The sequence below is a fragment of the Meriones unguiculatus genome, chromosome 5 (genome assembly GCF_030254825.1).
Source record: "Meriones unguiculatus strain TT.TT164.6M chromosome 5, Bangor_MerUng_6.1, whole genome shotgun sequence".
Lineage (NCBI taxonomy): Eukaryota > Metazoa > Chordata > Mammalia > Rodentia > Muridae > Meriones > Meriones unguiculatus.
This window is the reverse complement of record NC_083353.1, coordinates 15,467,225-15,485,007: the sequence shown is the minus strand read 5'-3', so window position 1 is coordinate 15,485,007 and position 17,783 is coordinate 15,467,225. Positions and strand designations below refer to the sequence as shown.

The window sequence follows — 17,783 nt, the reverse complement described above, 5'->3', positions numbered from 1 at the left end:
CAACTGAAGAATAGATACAGAAATTGTGGTACACCTACACAATAGAATATTACTCAGCAATGAAAAACAAGGTAATCATGAAATTTGCAGGTAAATGGTGGGAAGTGGAAAGGATCATCTTGAGTGAGCTGTCCCAGAAGTAGAAAGACACACATGGTATATACTCACTCATATAGACATATAAGATAAACGTAATGAAATCTGTACACCTAAAGAAACTAATCAAGAGGGAGAACCATGACTAAAATGCTCAATTCCCATCCGAAAGGCAAAGAGGATGGACATCAGAAGAAGAAGAAAACAAGAAACAAGTTAGGAGCCTACCACAGAGGGCCTCTGAAAGGCTCTGCCTTGCAGACTATCAAAGCAGATGCTGAGACTTATGGCCAATTGTTGGGCAGAGTGCATGGATTGCTTGAAAGAAGTGGGAAATAGTTAATATCCGGAGAGGACAGGAACTCCACACGGAGAGCAATAGAACCAGAATATTTGAACATAAGCGTCTTTCCAGAGATTCATACTCCAACCAAGTACCATGCATGGAGATAACCTAGAACCCCTGTAGAGATGTAGCCCATGGCAGTTCAGTGTCCAAGTGGGTTCCATAGTAGTGGGAATTGGGACTGCCTCTGACATGAACTGATTGGTCTGCTCTTTGATCACCTCCCCCTGAGAGGGGAGCAGCCTTACCAGGCTACAGAGGATGACAATGCAGTCACTTCTGATGAAATCTGATATACTAAGATCAGAAGGAAGGAAAGGGGAACCTCCCCTATCAGTGGACTTGTGGAAGGGTAGGTGTGAAGAAGGTGGAGAGAGGGTGGAATTGGGAGGGGAAGAGGGAGGGGCTTATGGGGGGATACAAAGTGAATAAAGTGTAATTAATAAAAAAAGAAAAAGATGAAACTGAAAAGCTTCTGCAAGGCAAAGGACACTGTCAGTAGGACTAAACTGTAGTTAACGGAATGGGAAAATATTTTCACCAACCCTACATACAAAAGAATGCTAATATATAAAATGTATAATGAAATAAAAAATTAAAAACCAACAAACTTAATATCCAATTAAAAATCGGGTAAAAAAACTAAACAGAGAATTCTCAACAGAGGAATCCCTAATAGCTATGAAACACTTAAAGACATGTTCAATATCCTTAATCATCAGGTGAATACAAATCAAAATAACTCAGATTCCATCTTATACCCATCAGAATGGCTCAGATCAAAAACCCAAGTGACAGCACATGTTATCAAGATTGTGAAGAAAGAATACTTCTCCCTTGCTGGTAGGGAGTGCAAACTTGTAAAATGACAATGAAACTTTCACAGTGAAATCAATCTGGTGATTTCTTAGAAAACTGAGAATAGTTCTACCTCAGGACCCAGCTATACCACTGCTGGGCATATACCCAAAAGAAGCTCCACCATACCACCACAAGGACACTTGCTCAACTGTGTTTATAGCAGCTTTAATCATAACAACCAAAGACAGAAAACAACCTAAATGTCCCTTGCCGGAGCCCGCCAGCAGAGTCGAATGGTCCTTGAGTCAGGAGTGAGGATTAAAATTAATAAAAATCACACAGCACACAGGGGACTTTTTTAAGAGGCTCCCAACTTGGTAGCCATTGCAGCAGCTGTAGCAGCAGCCTTATCAGCAGCGCTTTTTTGTTGCAGAGAGCTTTTAAGCCAGAGTAAAAACATCTCAGAAAAATAGGTTAAATTTCTACAAGGAGCTGAAGCAAGAGGTGTAATCTTCACAATCTATCCCACCTGCTGTCACAAACAAAAGGAGATGGACTTGCAAATTCTTCCCTGTCTTCAGTGAAAGCCTGGTAAAAGCAGTCTTTCAGCTGATATTTAAATATCAAAGCAGCTGCCAGAGCCAAGGCTCCCAATAGGTCTCCCTTTTTTATATTTTTAAAATTGGCCATAACTTAAGAGTTGGAGCAGAAGATTGTGCCTGTCTTAGGTCATTTCTCTCGTAAGATATACTGTTACCTGTCATCAGTACATGAATTCTGTCATTCATGCCTGTCTTGGGTTGAACATATCCCAGAGAAACTTTACCCTTCTCTGACTACCAACCTCTGCTAGGGTAGACACTGTGGTATGATCTTATACAGATCAGATGAGCTTTGACATACTAAAAGGCCTTCAGGCAGGTTTCAGTTGCCACAGATAGGAGCGCATCTCCTATCACAAGCCAAGTCCAAAATAACACTCCATAAAAGTGACTTAGCAGATAACTCCTTGTGTAAATTACCAAGTCTGAGAAACATTTACAGGAACCATAGTAAAAGGCTGTTGAACAAACAGAACCGTTTGAAAGCTTAATATCTCCAAACAACAAAACAAAAGGAGAATTTACATAGGCAGTTAAAGGGCCTCCCAACAGTTTTTGAAGCAAGCTTGTTTTGGTCTGCTGAAAACCAGAGTCAGACCAAAGTTTTACAGTTATTCCTCTTTTTCATTTTTTCTAATTTTGTTGAGAATTGTCCTTATTAACAGAACAATCAAGTCCAGTCTATTGTATAAGAGGTTTCTCTTAATGATGTCTTCTCCCAGGAGCAGAATGAAACAAAGGTGAGTCAGGAGCTTGAGTCTAATGCAGCTTTTCGGTCTCGGTCAGAATTTATGATTGCGGGAACATCTTCCTTCTGGGAAACAGCTCCTGCAAAACGTACCAGACTTTCTGGGATCTACCTGGCTCCTTTTGTGTCCTGTGTAAAAAGCACAAATATGCCCTCTTCCCCATATTGATATGGGGTCTGGGCCCTGCCATATTCCAGTAATCAGATCTGTCCATTTTTCTTGGGTATTAGGATGTCATAATTGATCAGCTGCAGAACGACCTTGTATATCCACATTCAAAAAATTTAAAATAAAGAGAGCTTGATTAATATTTGGGGATATGACTACCCCCTTTTTTATTTTTTGCAATTGGTTATTAAGACATCCATGGGCAGGCTCTATATTTATTTTAGCCTTAAGGATTACATGGCATATCTGTTTTATGATTTTTTAAATGTTGAAAAGCTTGACTAATATATGTAGTACCATAATTAGTCTTTCTATGGAAGAAATACTAATTGTAGCAAAACATTTTAGTTTTTTAACTTTGGATATAAGTAATGTCTATTTGTTGTTTAGAATGGTTTTATCACTAGGTTTTAAGTAAGTTAACTTTATGTTATAAATTTTAAACATAGCCAATGACCAATAATCTATATCCAAGACCTACTGAATATGGTAAACTTATACCTTCAAGACAGACAGACAAAACATCGTGTTATTTATTGAATTTAATTTTTTTATGACCATTGAAGCTTTATAGCAGAATTAATCATTAGCTTTCTTACTGGAAAAACTGAGAAGCTGCCTCTTTAATAGTTTTTCATTGTAGGATTGTAGCCATAGCACCCCTTGAGTATAAGACGGCCCAATGTCTGAACATAATCTAATATATTCAGAAATATCTCCTTTCTTTCTAAAGGGTCTCAAAGCTGCTTGGCAAGCACTGTTAGCATTCTCATAAACCAATTGTTTTACTAATAATAATCCAGACTTTTCATCGCTTATAAGTCTGTTTGCTGCTTGCATTAATCTTGCCACAAAATCTTGAAATAACTCATCAGGTCCCTGACAGATTTTAGACAAATTCTCCACCTGTCTACCTACTTGTGGAAGTTTATTCCAGGCTCTCTTGGCAGCAGTATTTACCTGAGCATAAACAGCCACATCAAAATCCAATTGCTGTCCTATTTCCCTGTAGATTCTTTCTCCAGCAAGCATGTCATAAGTTATAGGAATTCCCTGAGCTCGATTAAGTTCGGCTATACCTTGACAATGCTCTGCAAATTCTGACTTCCATAATAAATTATCTTCTTGACAACCACTGCAGCAGCCTTAGCAGCAGCCTGACTTTTTCATTGCAGAGAGATTTTAAGCCAGAGTAAAAACAGCTCAGAACAATGGGTTAAATTTCCACAAGGAGCTGAAGCAAGTGGTGTGATCTTCACAAGCTATCCCTGTGACCTGCTGTCACAAACAAAAGTAGATGGACTTGCAAATTCTTCCCTGATTTCAGTGAAGGCCTGGTAAAAGCAGTCTGTCCACTGAGATTTAAATATCAAAGCAGCTGCCAGAGTGAGGCTCCCAACAGTCCCTACACCAAAAAAGTAGATAAGGAAAATGTGGTACATTTACACTATGGAATACTACTCAGCTGTTAAAAACAAAGATACCATAAATTTGCAGATGAATGGATAGAACAATAGAAAATATCCTGATTGATGAACCCAAACCCCAAAAGACATGAATGGTATATACTCACTCATAAGTGGTTAGAAATTTTCCCTTTATACTATAAGCTACTGTTGTTTCCCTTGTGTGTCACCCAGAGGTATAAGAAGGTAAGTCCCTACTGCACTTTGGAAAAAGGACCTGGAAGACTCAAGTGACCTTAATATGCACTCTCTGAGAACTATCTTTCAAAGTACCTGAAGGCACCATATACGCTTCTAAATGAGGAGTGGAAAAAATAATCATTTCCAGGGACCTGGAGAGATGGCTCAATGGTTAAGAGCACTGGCTGCTCTTCCAAAGGACCTGGGTTCAATTCCCAGCACCTACATGGTAGCTCACAACTCTTTGTGACTCCAGTTCCAGGAGATCTAACACCCTCACACACACATACAAGCAGGCAGAACACCAATGTAAATAAAATAAAAGTAAATAAATAATTAAAAACAATCATTTCCAGTTATAATTCCTATGAACCAAAACAATGACCAGCATACATGAAAACTCTCAGGGTGGAATAATGACATGCATACTCTGATTGAATTTAAAATCCATTCAACAAGAGGTAAATCATGCCTAGTACTAAAAATCTATGCAACTACCTGGGACTAATTCATTCATGGATATTGGAGGAAAATCTACCGCCACCACTTTACTAAACCATATAATTTCTGACTATTTAATTATTGGTGTTTATACCCACAGATAACTGCAATTATCACCTCTCATTAAGGAAATTTTTCTTTGAAGAATATGAGAGGTCTTACAAAAAGCCCACAATTTATCAAAAGGCAAATTTCAGGAGCCTAATCACAACTGACACACCTAAAATGCAAAACTCCTGCACCTAAAGCTAAGAGATCATTTTGAAAGGGAGGATAGAAATATTGGATGAATCAGAGAAATAGGAAGTTTACTGTGAGATTGTGTCTGCTGTGAATGTCAGAAGAAACACCCATAAACTTATCTAATGTTATCTAAGCTGTGTATGTTTGTGTGTGTGTGTGTGTGTGTGTGTGAGTGTTAGTTAAAAATAAAAGAGACACAAGAGCAAGAATATATAACAGCAGAATAGGAAGGGAACATGGGGAAGGTTAATGGATATTCTCATAGCATATGATACGTAAAAACAGTGTTTTGCTGACACTTGAGTACAGTGAGTAAACATCAACAAAGAATTTTAAGGAGTAGCAAGATTGCTCAGAAGGTAACTCACATGCCATTAAGTCAGAGGTCAGACCAAGTTTGATTCCCAGAATTCCCATGGCAGAAAGTGAAGACCAATTCTATGCTGTCCTATGACTTCCACAAACATGTGCAGCTACACACACACAACAACACACACAGACACACACAAATAATTAACTAAAATGTGATAAAATTTACAAGAATTTATGAAAAAATTAAAAAAAATGGGAAAAAGAACCTGGTAAGAAAGTTTGAAAGCCAAGAATCCTGAGGAGCCACACCTGCCAGAAGACCAGGCAAGCTGACCACGGACCTTCTTCACTCTCTGTTCACTCAGACCCAATTCTCAGGGTCACCCTTAGCTGTGCAACAGCACACCAGATACAGCCTCCCTCCCCCCATGTCCATGCATCATTTGGATCCCACAGGCCATCACCTCCTGCTTCCTTTCCTATCCTTGAGACACTGTACAAATCTCTAACTTGGGCAGAAACCCTTTAGTAACCACAGGCATGCTGGCCAGATGAGCAGGTAGGCATTCTGGGAACACACTCCACTCTCTCTGTTTCACTCCAATTTTCAGGGTTGCCCCTAGCACTGCAACAGACCCCTCTCCCCCAAATGCCTCTTCACCTATCCTCCAACACCAGCATTCCTGTGAACACACCAGGCAGAGCAGCTCCATAAAACAGGCAACACAATCTCTCTGAAAAATCCAGACAGAAAGCAGAAATCAAAGAGCATAAAAACCACCCAACAAAGACAAAGCCCAGAAGATATTTTCAACAAAATGATAGAAGAAAATTTTCTTAGCTTAAAGAAAGAGGTGGATATAAAGGTACAAGAAACAGGTAGAACACCAAAGAGATTGGACTAGAAGAGAAATTCTCCCTTTCACATACTAAGCATAACACTAAACGTGTAGAAAAAAAGAAAGAATATTAAAATGCAAAGGAAAAGTCCAACTAATAGAGAAAAGCAGACCCGAATGAGGATTAAGCATCTTCCCTAAGGATCTCCTAATTGTTTAGCTTCTTTTTTTGTTTGTTTGTTTTCTGGGTTTTGGGTTTTTTTTGTTTTGTTTTGTTTTGTTTTATTGTTGTTGTTGTTGTTGTTAGTTTTCTTTGGACATTAAATAACTTACTATCAGAACTTGTAAAAGCCTTTTAGATTTTATTCTGTAAACATATAGTCATCTCAGTATTTATATTTACATATTTATTAAAATAGTTTTATCATTTATGTTTTTATTTAAATAATTTATCTCTTATTGTTATACCATTTTATTATTTTTATACCATGAAACGTCATAATAAATAATTATTTTTTATTCTTAGAACATTTATTATCGTTGGACTAGGGGAAGGGTATAGGGGGAGAAGGAGGGTGGGTGGGATTAGGAGGAGAGTAGGGAGGGGCACACAGCCAGGATGCAAATTGAATACATTCTAATAAATGATAATAGTAAAAAATAATTAAAGAACATTTTTTAAATTTAATAGCATGAAATAGTATAGCCCGTCAAAGGGGAAAGCCCAATCCACAAGAACTGAAACCTTAACTCTTTAGAGGCCCAAAGCCTAGAACCAGACTGGACCTTGCCCAAAATTAACTTTATCATTGTCCTTTCTTTTTTTAGTTTTTATTTTTATTATTCGTTACATTTTATTAACTCTGTATCCTGCTCTCTCATTCCCTCTCAACCCCACCCTCCCTTCATCCCTCATCTCCTCCCTGCCCCTTTCCAAGTCCACCAATTGGGGAGGATCTCCTCCCCTTTCATCTGACCCTGTTTTATCAGGTATTTTCAGGACTGGCTGCAAAGTCCTCTGTGGTGGCCTAGCAGGACTGCTCCTCCCTTGGGGATTGTGGAAGTCAAAAAGGCTGCCATTGAGTTCATGTCAGAAATAGTCCCTGTTCCCCTTACTATGGAAAACCAATTGGTTACTGAGCTACCACTAGCTACATCTGAGCAGAGATTCTAGGTTATATCCATACATGGTCCTCGGTGGAGCATCAGTCTCAGAAAAGACCCCTGTGCCCAGACATTTTTGGTCCTTAGGGAGCTCCTATTCTCTCCACGTCATACTAACTCCCCTTCTTTCATATGATTCCCTGCACTCTACTAAAGGTTTTGTTATGAGTCTTAGTATCTGCTTTGATACACTGCTAGGTAGAGTCTTTCAGAGGCCCACTGCAGTAGGTTCCTGTCCTGTTACTTGTTTTCTCCTACATCTAATGCACATCCCATTTGTCTTTCTAAGTGAGGATTGAACATCTTACCCTGGGGCTTCTTTCTTGTTTATCTTCTTTAGGTGGATAGATTTCATTATGTTTATCATATCTTATAGGTCTGTATATGTGAGTATATACCACGTGTGTCTTTCTCCTTCTGGGATACCTCACTCAGAATGATCTTTTCTAGATCCCATCATTTGCCTATAATTTTCATGATTTCCTCGTTTTTGATTGCTGAGTAGTATTCCATTCTATAAAAATACCACAATTTTCTGTATCCATTCCTCCGTTGATGGACATCTGGGTTGTTTCCAGGTTCTGGTTATTACAAATATAGCTGCTACAAACACTGTTTAGCAAATGTCCTTGTTGTGTACTTGAGCCTCTTTTGGGTATATGCCTAGGAGTGGTATAGCTGGGTCTTGAGAAAGCACTATTCCTAATTGTCTGAGAAAGCGCCAGATTGATTTCCAAAGTGGTTGTAGCAGTTTACATTCCCACTACCTTTCTCCACATCCTTTCCAGCAGGTGTTGTCACTTGCATTTTTGATCTTAACCATTCTGATGGGCTTAAGGTGAAATCTCAGTGTCATTTTGATTTGCATCTCTCTGATGGCTAAGGATGTTGAGAATCTCTTTAGTGTTTCTCTGTCATTCTATATTCCTCTACAGAGAATTCTCTGTTTAGCTCCGTACTCCATTTTTTTAATTGGATTTGTTGCTGTTTAACTTCTTGAGTTCTTTATATATACTGGATATTAGACCTCTGTCAGATATAGGATTGGTGAAGACCCTTTCCCAGTCTGTAGGCTGTCGTTGCCAAACCTGTCCTGGACAAGGACACAAAGCTAACTTTCTCTCTTTGTCCTTTCATCAGGGCCTCTGAAAAAGACTTTAATTGGTGTGCCTCTCAACACCATGATTAAACCAAATTCAAGTGATACCAATCTACCATTGACATGCCAGGCAATATGTACCCACTGGTGCAGTAGAGAAATGGCTGTATTGGAAAAGTCAACAACATCATATTGGAGTTTAAACATGTTCCACAGGAGAGATTTAATTCTTGGTCCTTGCAACCTATGGAAAGCAAGACAGTAAACAACATTCCCCATGCTCTTCTTCAGCTCCTGGACTCCATGTTAGTACCATGAGTCCAGGCCTTGACTTTTCCTCATGCTAGACTAATCAAGACATATATTCCAAATAAGCCCCTTTCTTCCCACATTGATTTTGGTCATGACCATTATCATAATGATACAAAAGCTAATACAGTATATAATTATTTCATATGTAAAAATTCAATTTTGCTGAAATATATATCATATACATATATACCCATCCACATGCACACACATAAACTTTACATACATACATAGTGCATATATGTACAAATAAAAGTCAGAAGTCAATGTAAGAGTCTTTTCAATCTCTCTACCTTTTTTCACTCACTGAAAATAGAGATGAATGTCCTTTACTAATCTTACTGGGCAACAAGATTCTGGAATCCTCAGGTCTCTCTGCCTTCCCAGCTGTGGGATTACAAGCTTGTACCACCATAATTGACATCTGATGTGACTGATGGAGATCTGGACTCAGTTCTTCAGCCTAGCACAGCAACGATTTCACCAGTGATCTATTTCCACAGGCCTGGCTGGTTTTTTTGTTTGTTTGCTTGTTTTTGTTTTCTAGAATGTCTGTTCTATGCTTCTCTGTGGATAATAAGGATATAACCAGTGATCTATTTCCACAGTAGTGACTTAAAAGATTTTTTATATTTTATAATGCCTGTTGTATGCTTATCTGTGGATATATACATGATAAAATGCTTCCTGTGTTAGCTATTTTCTGATGCTCAGATAAATCACCATGGTCAAAAGCAACTTAAAGAAGAGTTTATTTTGTCTTAAAGTTCCAAAGGACTAGATATTCATATTGCAAGGAAGGCACAGTGGTATGGGACATGAACAAGAAGCTGAGAGGGCACATCTCAACCTTGAAGAGCACACAGGAAGGAAATCATGAACTGGAGGTAAGGTGAGCCCAGGCCATAAATACTCAAAACCCAACAACAAATTGTCATACTATCTCCATCAAAGTTCTACATATTCAAAGTTCCATACTGCCCTCCCATCAACACCACTAACTTGAGGACCAGGTGCTCAAATACATGAATCTATTAGGGAAATTTCTCATCCATTCGTGCCACTATATCTCTGTAACATTTTTCAAGATATTCTTAAACTCCAAGAAATGTTTATGTTAAAAATTTTGTGTCTTAAAAATCAAACTAATTGCATAAATCTTCCAAGTACTGTGACTTAGGAGACAACTTGAGTGCCTCAGTTCTAGGTTCAGGAGACAAGATGATGTAGAAGACTAGATACTCCTGACTCTGAATCGAGCCCAATGGAATGATTTTTTAATCTATCATGTTGCCATATTAACCCCATATTAGCTTTGGGACTAGATGATAGAAAGATCCTGCTTTACTCTCAGTAAAGTAAGTTCATTCATGGGTGTGAATTCCCAGCATTCATCTGCAGTTCATGCTCTTCCCTATTAGCCTTTGGAGTGTCTGATGACATTTATAGATTTGGATTAAAGGCCACCTACTGGGTGTAAATTCCCCCTACATTCTGTGCAAGGTCATCTCCTTTTACTTTTTTATAAATGACTTATTTTATTAACCAGAATCAAAATGAGAAATATATTGTGGTTTGATTAGTTTTGAGTGGTCAAAGTGTTCCTGAAGCAATGTCACATAGGGCACTCACAGAGCTCTCCCCCATAAGCCTCTTCAGAAAGCCTAGGAGGTGCAAAGTCAACACAGTGGTACACAAAAAGCCTTTTAGTTGTGCTTGAATTACTCTAGGAACTTTCTACTGACCTCAACTCCCAGAGACTCCCCTGCTTTTCAGGATGTTTTTACCAATTTGTTTGAAAAGTGTGCTGTTTGTGACTTTTGTTGTTCACTTACAATAAAACTGCTGTCACGTTGGTCCATGGTATTAGAGGAAACTGGATTCTCTTTCACAGGAATCAGTGGCTCAATATTCAGTTCCAGAACAAACTATCTCTTATATGCCCTTTGAGGTGAGAATTGTGTTTTTGTGTCAATAAGGAGTATATTCCACATTCTGATTTGTGAAACTAAAGCCAATACTTGACTGGAAGGTGAGTACCAGAGCTGGTAACCAGGGAAGAGACAGCAACTCTCAGTAAGGGCAGGGAAGGACATCTTCTCACACTGGGAGAAGCCTCAGGAAGTTGAATCCAGAAAAGAGAGAGGCCCACCTAATCACCATCTTCCCCAGACAACCTATCACATCCAAGGATGCAGAGAGACAGAGTGAAGAGTAAGTGCTTTTCAGCAAGCCATCGTTACCAGAGGAGACTAGGAGACATGTAAATAACATTATTCAAGGGTTTCTCACAAAATTGCATAATTTGCTAATTTCACCTAATAATAAGAGGAAATAATTGGTCAGGTGGAAATGCATGCTATAGAAAAACATGATGACTATTTTGTCTGGTTCCAATTTATTATTTATTATTTTTATATTAATTACAATTTATTCATTTTGTATCCCACCTGTAGCCCCTTCCCTCATTCCTTCCCAATTCCACCCTCCCTCATTTCCTCCCATTCTCCTCTCTAAATCCACTGATAGGGGTGGACCTCCTCTCATTCCATCTAACCCTAACTTATCAGGTCTCATCAGGACTGGTTGCATTGTCCTTCTTTGTGGGCTGCCCAGGCTGTTCCCTACTCAAGGGTAGGTACTCAAAGTGCCAGCAACTGAGTTCATGACAGAGACTGTCCCTCTGCCCCTTACTACTGCACTTGGATACTAAGCTGCCATGGGCTACATCTGAGGAGGGGTTCCAGATTACCTGCTTTTTATCCATGAATGGTCCTTGTTGGAATATCAGCCTCAGAAAAGACATCTGTGCCCAGATTCTTTGGTTCTGTTGCTCCCCTTGTAGAGCTCCTGTCCTTTCCACCTATTAGTATCTCTCCCTTCTTGGACAAAATTCCCTGTACTTTGCCCAAAGCTTGGTTATAAGTCTGAGCATCTGCTTTGATACACTGCTAGGTGGAGTCTTTCAGAGGCCCTGTATGGTAGGCTACCTTACTGTTTCCTATTTTCCCCTTTTTCCAGTGGCCATCTCCTATGTCTTTCTCAGAGAGGATTAATCGTCTTGCACAAGGTCCCTCCGTCTTGCTTAGCTTCTTGAGGTGTACAGATTTTTTAATTAATTTCTTAATTTTTTATATTAATTACAGTTTATTTAATTTGTATCCTAGCTGTATCCCCCCTCTATCATTCCTTCCCAATCCCACCCTCCTTCCTCCATGCTCCTCTCAAAGTCCACTGATAGGGGAGGTCCTCCTCCACTTCCATCTGACCTTAGCTTATTAGGTCTCTTCAGGACTGGCTGCAATGTCCTCATCTGTGGACTAGCAAGGCTGCTCTCCCTCAGGGGGTGGAGCGATCAAACATTCAGCCACTGAGTTCATGTCACAGACAATCCCTGTTCCCTTTACTAGGACACCCACTTAGATACTGAGCTGCGATGGGTTCCATCAGATAAGGGGTTCCAGATTATAGCCATATATGGTCCTTTGTTGGATAATCAGTCTCAGAAAAGACCCCTGTGCCCAGATATATTTGGTTCTTGTCGAGCTCCTGTCCTCTCCAGGTCTCACTAACTCCCTCTTCTTTCATATGATTCCATGCAATCTGTCCAAAATTTGGTCATGAGTCTCAGCATCTGCTTTGATACACTGCTAGGTAGAGTCTTTCAGAGGTCCTCTATAGTAGGCTCCTGTCTTGTTTCTTGTTTCTCCTACTTCCAATGTCTATCCCATTTGTCTATCTAAGTAAGAATTGATCAAATTACCCTGTGTCCTTCTTCTTGATTAGCTTCTTTATGTGTACAGATTTTAGTATGTTTATTCTATTTTATAAGTCGAGTATCCACTTATATGAGTATACGCCATTTGTGTCTTTCTGCTTCTGGGATACCTCACTCAGGATGCTCTTTTCTCAGTCCCACCATTTGCCTGCAAATTTCATGATTTCCTTATTTTTAATGGCTGAGCAGCATTCCATTGTGTAAATGTACCACAATTTCTGTATCCATTCCTCCATTAAGGCCATCTAGGTAGTCCCTACATGGTTCTGGCTATTAAGAATAAAGCTGCTATGAACACTGTTGAGGAAATGTCATTGTTGTGTACTTGATCATCTTTTGGATATATGCCTAGCAGTGGTATAGCTGGATCTTGAGGAAGCACTATTCCTAATTGTCTGAGATAGTGCCAGATTGATTTCCAAAGTGGTTGTGCAAGTTTACATCCCCACCAAAAATGGAAGAGGGTTCCCCTTTCTCCACATTCTCTAACATGTGTTGTCACATCAGTTTTTGATCTTAGCCATTCTGATGGGTGTAAGGTGAAATCTCAAGGCTATTTTGATTTGCATTCCCCTGATGACTAAGGATGTTGAGCATTTCTTTAAGTGTTTCTCTGCCATTCTATATTCCTCTACAGAGAATTCTCTATGTAGCTCTGTACTCCATTTTTTATTTTGGTTACTTAATTTGATGTTTTTTAAAATTCTTTAGTTCATTGTATATTCTCGATATTAGCCCTCTGTTAGTTGTAGGGAATGTGAAGATCCTTTCCCAGTCTGCAGACTGTTGTTTTGTTCTGATGACAGTGTCCTTTGCTTTACAGAATGTTTTCAGTTTCATAAGGTCCCATCTATGGATTTTCAGTCATAGAAAATTGGTGTTGGTGTTGTGTTTAAGAAGATATTTCCTGTGCCAATGAATTCTAGGCTCTTCCCACTTTTTCTTCTAACCAATTTAATGTGTCTACAATTATGTTGAGGTCTTTGATCCACTTGGCAAACACAAATCTTAACAGATCTTGAAAGAAAAAATTTTCCATGTCATGTGTCATAACCAGAAACCCAGCAAAGCTAAAACAAATCTGTAGTATAAAAGACCTTTTGGAGGTGTCACTATTTCTGATCTCAAGCAATAATATAGACCAACGAAATAAAAACTGCAAGATATAGGTAGAGAAAAAGAATAGTGTACCAATGGAATCAAATAGAAGACCCAGAAATAAATCTACACACTTATGGGCACCTGATTTTGGACAAAGATGCCAAAACCATACAATGGGAACAGATAGCACCTTCAACAGATGGTGATGGACTAACAGGATATCTACATAAAAAAATGAAAACAAATCCATACTTAACATCCTACACAAATCAAAGTCCAAGGGGATAGAAGACCTCAACATAAAACCAGACACACTAAACCTGTTAGAAGAAATAGTGTGGAAAAACAGAACCAAAAACTCTGGGCCCAGGGGTCTTTTCTGAAAATAGCATTCCAATCAAGGACCATGCATTTAGATAACCTAAAACCCCAGCACAGAAGTAGCCCATGGGAGTTCAGTCTCCAAGTGGGTCCCCTGTTCCTAGGGGAACAGGAGCTGACTCCAACATGAACTCAGTGGCTGACTTTTTGATCACCTACCACTGGGGTGAGAGTAGCCTTACCAGGCCTCAGAGTAAGACAATGCAGCCAGTCTTGATGATATCTGATAGGCTAGGATCAGACAGAAGGCAAGGAGATCCAACCCTATCAGTGGACTGAGGCAGGGGCATGGGAGGAGAAGAGGAAGGGAGAATGAGATTTGGAGATGAGGGAGGGGGACATAGTGAAATACAAAGTGAAAAAAAATTGTAATAAATAAATAAAAATCAGATGCAGATATGCTGATAATGCAATCCAGGTCTTTCATATTTATATAGCCTTCTATTCTTGCAGCAATAAACTGTTTATTATATGTAAAAAAACAATTCAGAGAATCAATGAAACCAAAAGCTGGTTCTTTGAGAAAATCAACAAGATAGGCAAACCCTTAACGAAACTATCGAAAACGCAGAGAGAAACTATACAAATCAGCAAAATCAAAAACTAAATGGGAAACATAACTACAGACACTGAAGAAATTCAAAGAATAATTAGGTCTTACTTCAAAAGCCTATACACCACAAAATTCAAAAATCTAAATGAAATGGACAATTTTCTTGATAGATTTCCTTTACAAAAGCTTGAGGATTCTTAATCTAAAGTAATAAACTCATGATGATATTCTTTGTAAATGATTTGAAATTCTATCCTATTTTTATACAGATTTATCATAGGCTGAAAGCATAACAAAGAGATATTGAAAGCCACCATGACACTGTAAACTTCTCTGATGCTTCTAGCATTTACTATATCCTCTCAGAGCAACACCACAACTTCTAAATCTCTTAACTTAGCTTCTCTTTTTAATCTATACACACCACTGTTGATAATCTGTGGAAGAATGGAGGCTATCTCTTAGTTATTCATCAGTCATGCATAGCAGATCTCAGACAGAAAGGGGAACTATGCGGGCCCAGGGCTGTGTGTGGTACAGACAGCTGGTGAGATTCTCAAGGAGGTTTGTGTTGGAGGCTGAAGCACTGTGTGAGGAGTACTATAACCATTTTGACAGTAATAAACTGCCAGGTCTTCTGCCTGAACACTGCTGATGGAGAGAGTGAAATCTGTCCCAGATCCACTGCCTGTGAAGCGATCAGGGACCCCAGAGGGGCGATTGGATGCACCATAGATTAGCAGTTTAGGAGGCTGCCCTGATTTCTGTTGGTACCAATTTACATAGTTATCCACACCCTGACTGGACTTGCAGCTTAGGGTGATCCTGTCTCCTACAGATGTGGACATGAATTCGGGAGACTGAGTCATCACAATGTTCCCCTCAGCACCTGCAATCAGAAATAGACAATTAGTATACACATATACACACAAAGACTTTCTGATACAAATATTGGGATAAAAAATTCTTTTCCTAATGGTGTTGCCTGAATACAATGTGATTCCTATAGTAAATAGCTGTTTCTCTACAAATAAATTATTTTCATGATATTCTAATACTCTTTAATTTCTCACCAGACATCCAAAGGAGCAGGAATATGAAGACCTGGGTCTCTGACTCCATCTTGGTGGTCCAGCCTGTCTGATGCTTTTCAGTTCTCACTGCAATAGCCTGGTTTATAAAATATGAGCAGATGGGCTGGCTTGTAGGGACTTATGCAAAGTAGTCATCAAATGAGAAAGTAAATAGCCAGGGTTGTGAGAGAATCCAGGTTAAATTTTCAGCCAAAAATATTATCAAAGAGATTAACCAATCATTAGGACAAAAGTAAACATAGAAGTTCAAGGACCAACTTAGAACTCTCAATCTGCAAATATCAAGATGCACTTATGACAGGCCTCTATTAAAAATCAAAATCATTGAAAGCAAGTAAGTTTAATAGAAATAATACTTGAAAAACCTTTTATGACAATTCTGAGTAAACAATATCATGATCAACAACAGCAGAAAGAAACAGGAGAAGCTGAAAGGAGAAAGGAAAGGGGAAAGTATAAGTATAGGTGAGAGAAAGGAGAGAAAAGAGAGGATGTAAAAAAGGAGAGGGAAATCTAGATTTTATATATAAGTAAAATTTATTCATATGTAAAATCAGAAGTTCAATAAAGAAAAATAAGGTCATTACTGGAATTTAAAATTACCTATTTAAAGAACATGGATTGTTAATATGAAAAGAAAAATATTATTTCTAAACTACTGATTCCACTAATGAACACAGCCATAAAAATGAGACCATTTAGTGTGAAATCATCTTTAAAATCATACTATCAAAATAGACAAAAGAAATGGAAAGTAATTATATAATCTTGACTCAAAGTAGTACCTCCCATAAAAGATTAAAGAACACATTGGCCCTTGAATGCTCTCTTAGACTTTCAAGTCTACTTGAGTAAGAAAAGGCTCACGGATCCTTGGACAGAGAGGAGAGTGCATACCAGGCTGTGTAGAGATAAAAAGTTTTCTGGTTCAGACACTGGCTGTCAGGCTCAGCTTTAAAGGTGTCTATATTGCAGGCTAATGCACTGAAGAGGAGACTGCAACCGCCTTCACAGTAATAACCTGTTACCTCTTCAGTATGAACACTGATGGTGCTGAAACTGAACTCTGTCCTAGACCCAGGAGCAGTCAAGATGCCTGGGAGTTACCCATGTGAACAAATGGGTAGCCTTTTTCTGCTTTTGGTGAAATCAGGCTAAATAGCTGGTTGTGAGAGCTGTATAGGTACCACTGATCTTGCAGCTGATGCTGACCCTCTATGCTGCAGACATAGCCAGGGAGGATCTCTACTTCCACCAGTTTCCTCCACACACCACTCCTCTCTAGTCTCCCCAGAAGAAGCCTACAGTTCATAGCTCCTCCTGAGGTAATCAGTGGAAATTATGTTAGCTCCAAGTTCTGTTACAGTGTTTTAATTTATGCACAAAATCAATAGTGTATCTAGAATCCCACAACTTGTAGTATATAGATGTGACCTTAAGTTATAATCACTTCCAATCTCATTAGATTTTATAGCAGGACGGCTGGTCAGGGTGAGGCAAGTGGTAAAAAATGTTTTGTCTGGCATTCCTATCCATCTTCCTAAGATACATTCTGTATATCATATGGACTTCACTTGCCACATACTGCGGTTTTAAGAATCACACCTCCGCTGTCATTTAGTACCAACTTGTTCATTTTCCATGTATGTGGTGGGAATGTAAAATTGTACAACCATTCTGGCACTTTCTCAGACAATGAGGAATAGTGCTTCCTCATGATCCAGTTATACTACTCCTAAGCATATATCCAAAAGATTCTCAAGTATAAAACAAGAACATTTGTTCAACCATGTTTCTAGAAGCTTTATTCTTTTTTTTTTTTTCTTCAATGCAGTTTATTCAGGAACCTTGAACAATCATCTGACCCTGGGGAAAGCCAGCCCACAGCTTAAATAGCCTCTGGGTAGCCAACCCAGGCGTGCCACGTGGGCAATGCAGATAGGTCCACATACATGGAAGCAAGCCAGATCCTCAGCCTTAGCCAAATGTGGTATTGTTCGT

At 39.0% G+C, this 17,783-nt stretch overlaps 1 gene segment (V, D, J or C); it reads right to left on the bottom strand.

Annotated features, from left to right (window-relative positions):
- Window positions 1-15,197: 15,197 nt before the first annotated feature.
- On the bottom strand, window positions 15,198-15,829 carry LOC110541882 (immunoglobulin kappa variable 4-1-like). The segment is given in 2 exon segments: window positions 15,198-15,577; window positions 15,762-15,829. Coding segments are annotated over 2 exon segments (429 nt in total).
- Between the last annotated feature and the right edge of the window lie 1,954 nt (window positions 15,830-17,783).